The 8,264-nt window shown below is 37.1% G+C and overlaps 1 protein-coding gene across 2 annotated transcripts in view; it reads left to right on the top strand.

Annotated features, from left to right (window-relative positions):
• CDK13 (cyclin dependent kinase 13) overlaps positions 1-3,233 on the top strand; it is a 121,813-nt gene extending 118,580 nt beyond the window's left edge. For both annotated transcript variants that reach the window (XM_044245654.1, XM_044245655.1), the window contains exon 14: positions 170-3,233. In XM_044245654.1, the coding sequence (XP_044101589.1) occupies positions 170-1,020 (851 nt within the window). In that variant the 3' untranslated portion in view covers positions 1,021-3,233. The remainder of the gene's footprint in view (positions 1-169) is intronic.
• Positions 3,234-8,264: the final 5,031 nt, after the last annotated feature.

Below are 8,264 nucleotides of genomic sequence, written 5' to 3' on the forward strand. Positions count from 1 at the left end.
TTTTCCTTCCTTCTGTCCTTCCTTTCTCTCTCTCTCTCTCTTTTTTTTTCCCTTTCTCCAGAGATGGAACTTCTAATGTTCATTACAACCACCCATAGGAAACATGGACTGTTTGGAACTTCTGGTTTTCCATGATAACTTTTAACTCTTTTTGCTTTGCGTCACTTAGGGCAAGATGACCTCATTCAGCATCAAGATATGAGGATGTTGGAGCTCACACCAGAACCAGACCGGCCTCGTATTCTGCCTCCTGATCAGCGACCTCCTGAACCACCTGAACCACCACCAGTCACTGAAGAAGATCTGGATTATCGGACAGAAAACCAGCATGTTCCCGCCACTAGCTCTGCGTTAACTGACCCTCACGCCGGAGTGAAAGCTGCCCTGTTGCAGCTGCTCGCCCAGCATCAGCCCCAAGATGACCCCAAAAGAGAAAGTGGTATTGATTACCAGGCAGGAGACACTTACGTACCCACTTCCGACTACAAGGACAATTTTGGATCCTCCTCTTTCTCTTCCGCTCCCTACGTTAGCAGTGACGGTCTGGGAGGTAGCTCCGCTCCAACACTGGAACGACGGAGCTTCATTGGAAACTCAGATATTCAGTCTTTGGATAACTACAGTACTGCTTCATCTCATTCTGGTGGTCCGCCTCAGCCTTCTGCCTTTTCCGAGTCATTTCCCAGTTCAGTAGCTGGATATGGAGACATTTACCTCAATACCGGTCCCATGTTGTTTAGTGGAGACAAGGACCACAGGTTTGAATATAGCCATGGCCCCATTGCAGTCCTGGCCAACAGCAGTGACCCTCCCGCAGGGCCAGAGAGTACTCATCCTTTGCCAGCAAAGATGCACAACTATAACTATGGCGGTAACTTACAGGAAAACCCGGGCGGCCCCGGCCTCATGCACGGGCAGACCTGGACTTCTCCTGCCCAAGGACCTGGATACTCACAAGGATACAGGGGACACATTAGCACACCAGCTGGCAGAGGTCGAGGCAGAGGGTTACCATACTGAGTATCTGTTTTTCCTCAGGCACATCATTTTTATCTGGAAAGACTTTTCTAGCTGCAATTTAAGGCAGCAATCCAAGAGACTTGAATAATATTAATTCAACAACAGCTTTATTTTTATGTGGAAAAGGGTCTTGCATACAATAGTTAAAAAAAAAAAGGAAAAAAAAAACCTTTGCTTAAATTCATGCTGTTCTAAAAACTAGATCTGTTGATTGTACATCTTCACAAATTCTAGTTAACAGTTTTATTTTGTATTCTTGCAGTTTTAAGTGGATGCTAATCTTAGGGACATAAGAGTCTTTTATGGCCCTCTTGCAGATCTTCTGAACTATGCACATTTGTGCTTTTTTTGTAAGTTTGGACCAACTTTTATGTAACAACCAACCAACCCCTCCCCCGCCCCCCTCAGTTTTACAACAATCAGAAAGGGCACTGATTTATTTGGTATTTTCTTTTTACAAAGCTACCTTTAGTCAAAGGTCACTGTCAGTCTTTGCACCTGCTTTCAGTGTTATTGTGAAAGGTGTACTTTGTGCTCACTTCAGAAAATAAAACACAACCTTTCTCTTGATGCAACAGTTTTATAAAAAAAAAAAAATGGTCAACGTTATTTTTGTTTTATTTTGCAGATTATCATAGCCGAGCAAAATGCATTCAAATGAAATAGTGGGTTTTATATGAAAAATATGGGGTGGGGAGGGTAAGTAAGTGCCTTAACAGGTAAGCTTAAGGTCTGAAAAAGCAGTTAACCTTTATACCCATTTGTCTTCTAAAGGGAATCAATACACTGTATTGAAGAGGCAGGGAGCTCTCCAGTGTTTTTGGGGCTGCCTGTCAGTTCCTGCTAGATCCATTCCCTCTGCCTGTCCCACTTCTTTCCTGCCTATTGTTGGGCTGTGTTACCTTCCACTATCACCTCGTCTTGATAGGAGAGTGAGAGCAAAGAAAGGGACTAGAACTCCAGTCAGGACCTCGTTACTTCCAAGAAGTTCTACAAAGTTATGTCATTTAAGTGGTTGAAAGTAATAGCTAAATGAGAATTTCCGAGTACCATTTTTTTCCAGGCTGCCATACTGTCCCTGTTTCATTTTGTCATGGATCATTGGAAGGCAGTAGTGTAGATGCAAGGCTTCAGAAACAGAATTTCCCTGATTCTGTTAAAGTTTATGGGAGGGAGGGGGGGTGGCAAACATCATATATCTTAAGTTATGCAATTGCCATTTTAAGAAAAAATTAACTGTTCAGTTTGTTAACTAGAAACATTGCCTAGATTGAATTTACTGATGCTAAAAAGAAAAAGTAGTGAGAGAAAACCTCTTATCTTCCCTCCTCTTACCTTCTGTGAGGTTTATTATGACTTCTGCCAGACTTAGAGCAACTTTAGTTCATTTTTAACATTTTTTTCTTTTTTTAAAAGCAACAAAGAATGACAGACTAACCCTTATGTAAGCCGTAATGGTGTCAAGTCTAACTAACTTTTCGTGCACGCTCACGCGCACACAGAATTATAATAATTCTCGAAAGGAACCAAAGGTGAAGAACCAGTGTTTCCGTTAATCACTAAATGGAAAAATAAACTCTGGAAATGAGAGTCGTGCCAATTAGCCATTTTGTTTTAACTGCTCTCTGGGTAACTTACTTTTTGATTGGAATTATAAATTGAAAGAACTGTTTTAGAATGGAAATTGCTCCAGTTCTAAACTCAGTCTTTTTACCCCCACGCCCTCTATCTGACTTGTGACCCTTCATTTCAAAACAGTATATGGGAAACATTGTAGTTTGGTGACAGTAAGGATATTTTAAAGTGGATATTTTACCATTTTACTGCTATAAAATGAGTTGATGTCAGTTGATCATTTTATTTTTTCAATGGAACTTTTTTTTTTGTTGTTGGGGAGAAAGAAATGAATGGAAGAAAAATTATTTTGCTTTTATTTGAATATTGCGTACTAACAACTTATAATAAAACTACATTGCAGGAAGTGAAGAAATATTTTGAAATTTAGCAAAATAGCTACAGTATTCAAGTATCTGAAATTTTAATATGGCGAGTCTTAGCGCTTTAGACTTTCCTATAAGTGACAGTATCTAAGTTATTCTTAATAGTCACAGTCGATAATTCTGCTGACCATAGCAGCTAACCTAAAATTGAAGATATTTATGTGACATGAATAGCCTGTGTTTTAAAAATTAAATATTTTATATAAAATTGAACTGTGTTTGGATAGTTCTTCCAACATTTCAGTGACGTATGTATTTTGGGTGAGTGGCTGGGAGGACAGGGAACCGGTTGATGGAATTGGAAATCTGAACTACAGCTTCTGATAGTACCCTAAGACATCGTTAATTGTGAGACATACCAATATTTTATGTACCACTTAGAAAAAAATTGTTGCCAATTAAATGACAACACAATGCTAAGATGCATGAATTATAAGACACTTCCCAAATTCAGAGATGTTAGTCTACAAAAGAATCGATGAAATACGGTAGTAAAACTCTTCATGCATCCCTTCCGTACCATTGAATACTTGAGCAAATTTCGTTTCATACAAAGAACAGGGATGGAAGTCACTAATTCCAAATTATAATTACCGTTATCCCTGAGTATTCCTGAGTGAAATCTCAGGAACATAATATATTACTTAAGTTTTGGGGACAGACACAGGTAAGTCAGATGGCAACTATAAAGATGAAAGTTGAAGGCTCGGAAGCCTGACCTACCAAAACGAGACATTTTACTATCTCCCCTGTGAAGTTCCCTTTTGTGTTTCCTGACCCAGGAAGTTCCTGCATGCAACTCAAGTCTCCTATTTGTTGGAGACTTGTGGTTACCCATGAAATTTTAAGAGACTCATTGTAAGGGGTGATTGATGAAAATGGTTTGGGGGAATGTGAATTAGGATAATGCTCTAGCTGTGATTAGGGCTTTGTTCTGTCAGTGAACATACAGTCAGCGCCTGCCCAGTGCCAAGCACTCGGGATGCATCTGTACAGTCGAGTACTTGGTATGTCAGTAACCGCGAAGGGCATTAAGTCATACTTGTGGGCTGACAGGCTACTCAGCTGTATCTAAATTATACGTAAGTGAACGTAAGAGATGACAATGTGAGTGTGAAATTTTATAGTCAAATTGGAATAGAGAAATAACATTCCAGAAAGAAATAGAACAGCTGGAAACTCTATCATGAAAACAAATTTTAACTTGCATCTGGCCAGTTTGTAAAAATCTGCAGAAAGATCAGGATTTCTTAAGAAAGGTGGAAGGTGAAATGGGTTAAATGCTTCCATACTACTCACAGGAACTTGTGAGTCAAAAGTTTTGCTGTGTTTGCTGGGAGCACAGTCCAATTTTACGCAACTTTCCACCATAAGGCCTTTTTTCTTTCTTTCTTCCTTCCTTTTTTTTTTTTTTTTAAAGTAAAAAAATACAAGTTCTGAATGAAGATCTACCGATCCTCCGGGATACTGGTTTGGGTACTTTTCAAGTCTGAAACATACGTTCTAATAATCTAGTATCATATGATACGTCCCCTCGCTTTATATAGCTAAGAAGACGATTCAGAGCTGGGTTGCCTGGCCTGTCCCTCTAAGCCTTATCTAAATTCTGCAGGAAACACTTAATTTTTTAACAAGAAAATGGACTTAAAATCGTTACCAGTGTCTAAAATAATTAAATTTATAAACTGAACAATGAGTTTAACACAAATGACTTCAAAAAGTCAACTTTAAAAACAAAAAATAGAGAAATAGAAAACAAGAAGCCTATAGCAGGATGGCTAGGTTTTAAAAAGGAGGTTCCTCTTTTTTTTTTTTAAAGACCGTAGTTATTACAATTTGGTAGTAAGACAAAATCTTTCATTTAAATCTGTTTTCTGTTTGTAGGAGGAAAATCCGCAGTCCTCTGCAAACATTGCTTTTAAATTCTTTCAAGGTTTTATAATTTCCAACAGTGTTAGGAGAGAGCAACAGTTTCTCATTTATCAAAGCCTCTTCAGATAATTTCTTAAAGTGTTTTTAGTTTAATTAAAAATAAAAGCTAGTAAGAACAAATTAATAAGCTATCAAGTGATCCAGTTGAAGATGGAGAAAACAGAATATCGACCATAATGGAAAAAAAACTTGTCCTTTGAATTATGTAGACTAACAAGTTTTGTGGGTCTTACTCCTTTCACCATGTCAAATGTCCTATTAAAAAAGAATTTTTAGTTCTAATTGCATTCAGAATGAGGCCCTGTAAATGAATCACCCTTTTTTGTTTGTTTGTTTTTGTTTTTGTTTTTTACAGTTAGTTTGTTGTAAAGGTGTTGTGCTTTCTTGCAAGAACTTTTAGGAAAGTCTTGTAACTGTGAAATCTGATGTGTTTAATATAAGCCATTTGTTTAAAAAAAAAAAAAAAAGGCTGTATATGATAGTCTGTAAATAAACTGCCATAAGAATTCCAGGCCATTTTTAGCCTTGTTTTATTCTTGCTTATACCCAGAACAGACTTTCAGAAACAATCTTGTCTGACAAAGAGGAACTTGTTATCCATTGTGCCATGTTGTAGGGACAAAGTTTAAAACCCAGAACACTGAATTCCCAGGCGCTCAGCCTGGGCGGCTCAGTTGGATAAGAACACTTATTTTTCCCTTTTTAGCCTGGTACACATCCGAAAATGTAGGAACACATCCAGTCATAACCATTAATATTTAGCCTTGATGGATGTATATAAATGAGCATCTACTCTTCTTACAACAAATGGGTTTATATGCCCATAAGTTTGTGGTTTAGTCTTTTCATTTAATAATACATTGTGAACATCCTTCTCTGTCAATAATTACATTCTACCTTCTTTATTTTTTTTCCTAAATCATAGAATCTTAGTGTTTTTTTTTTAAAGATTTTTATTTATTTATTTGACAGACAGAGATCACAAGTAGGCAGAGAGGCAGCAGAGAGAGAGGAGGAAGCAGGCTCCCCGCTGAGCAGAGAGCCTGATGAGGGGCTCGATCCCAGAACCCTGAGATCATGACCTGAGCCGAAGGCAGAGGCTTTAACCCACTGAGCCACCTAGGCGCCCCTCTACCTTCTTTTTGTTGGTTATCAATTACTCCTTTATAGAAGAACCATAACCTAAAATGTCTTCATTGCCAGACACAAACTATTTCTAACTTTTCTGTTAAAAATGACAGTGTGCTAAGAATCTGCATAAATACACAATACCCATGATTTCCTTGGCATTGCTGGTGCAAAGAGTGTCCTTCTAAACCCCTGCTGAACCCAAATTGCCCAGGAAAGGTCTCTAAGTTTTGCATTCATTCCTATCACTCTTCCTTTAGCTCTGTTAAAATTTTAAAGCTGCCATTTGGACAGGTGATAGATCATCTTAATTTGTATTTCTTTGATTCCTAATGAAATTCATTATTATTTCATGTCAGCCAGGTATCTTTTCTTTTATTAACTATTCACATGTTTAATTTTTAGGTGTTTATCTCTGTCTCTTTGAAGAGCTCTTTGTATAAGAAAGAGAGCCTTATGGAAACTCTAACTTTAAAAATACTGAATGGTGTGTTTTGATGTAGGAAAATTTTAACAGTTACATATATATGTAGTCAGTTCTACTCTGTTCCTATGGTTTCTCCTTAGAAAAGCTTTCTCCAAAATGATTTTAATTTTCACACAAGTTTTGTTTTACTTCTCTGGCCTCCTACTCTCGCCCTTTAGTGCTAACCCATTTTAGAATTTAATCGATTAGATGTTGTGAGGTAAGGGTCCAACTTTGTTGCTTTCTTTGGGGTCCTTCTGTTGATTTGTAATGTTCCTGTTTAGCTTTAAATGTTTGGGAGACATGTAAATTATACAAACAGCCTTGGTGAACCGTACATCCTAGCCCTAGTTTGTAAATACCATCTATGTATTTTTGGAGTCTGTTTCTGGGCCGTCAGTTACATTACACCCTGATTTCTTTTGTTACAAGTTTGCTTGGATCATATCTTTATAAATTATGCATCTGACATTGTAGTATTTTTATCACTGTATTTTCAATTCTTAGAACAATGGGTAGTACATTGCAGACAGTAATACTGTTGTAGGAGGGAACTTAAGTGTCCCTTTTTCAAAGGTTTCTATTCTGGCCTGTTTATTTTTCCCTGTGACTATCAGAATCATTTTGATCACTTTTCCAATGGTATCCTCTTAGGATCATAACTGGAAACATTAAGTGTTTAATTTACTTGGAAGTCTTTCTGTTGAGAGCACAGAATTGGGTATTTTTGCATGTTCCTCCTTAAAAGTTCCCAAATTTTCTTTACCATAGTTCTGACATGTTGCTTTTTTAAATAAGTTTCCAAAAAATATTTTTGTTGACTTTAGAAATTTTGTTGACTCGTATTATATAAGTTACAGTAATATCTTAAACTGGGCACTGTATAAATCAGAAGGGTGTCCTGTGGGTTTTTAAAGCACTGTCCACATTACCTTTTTTTTTTTTTTAAGATTTTATTTAATAAAGTTCACCGTTTTAGTAAAAAAAAAAAAAGATTTTATTTATTTATTTGACACAGAGAGAGAGATCACAAGCAGGCAGAGAGGCAGGCAGAGAAAGAGAAGGGGAAGGCTCCCTGCTGAGCAGAGAACCCCATGCGGGGCTGGATCCCAGGACCCTGAGATCTTGACCTGAGCTGAAGGCAGAGGCTTAATCCACTGAGCCACCCAGGGTCCCCTGGCCAAATTAACTTTTATTATGATTTTTAATAATTTTCAGTTGATTGAATATGATAATGAGCATTCTTGTTTCTGATCTTATGAATATCTAGTTTTTAGTATTTCACTCCTGTGTATAATTTTAAGTACGAATTAGAAATTGAATATTAAGAATATGCATGAAGCCCATTTATTAGGAACAGACATTAAATTTTTTTCAAATGACTTTTCAATGTCTACCGTTACACAGATTTTCTCCTTTGAGCTATGATAATAGAAACAAACTATGTTAGTAGAATCTAATATTGAGCCGCTCGTTTAAAATGCTGCTGTATTCTATTAACTAACCCTGTATTTAGGATTTTGTATTTATGCATAAGAGACAAGTCTGGTTTTGATTAACAGGTTTTGATAGCTTTACAGAATAAACTGGGAAACTATCTCATGCTTGATTTAGAATAGTTTATATATTGTGAGAATTATCTGTTTATTGACATTGACTCTTCTGCAAGGTGATTATTTCAGCTTTTTTACTTCGTGTTCTTGCTCTGTTAAGGGTTC

The sequence above is a fragment of the Neovison vison genome, chromosome 4 (assembly GCF_020171115.1).
Source record: "Neovison vison isolate M4711 chromosome 4, ASM_NN_V1, whole genome shotgun sequence".
Lineage (NCBI taxonomy): Eukaryota > Metazoa > Chordata > Mammalia > Carnivora > Mustelidae > Neogale > Neogale vison.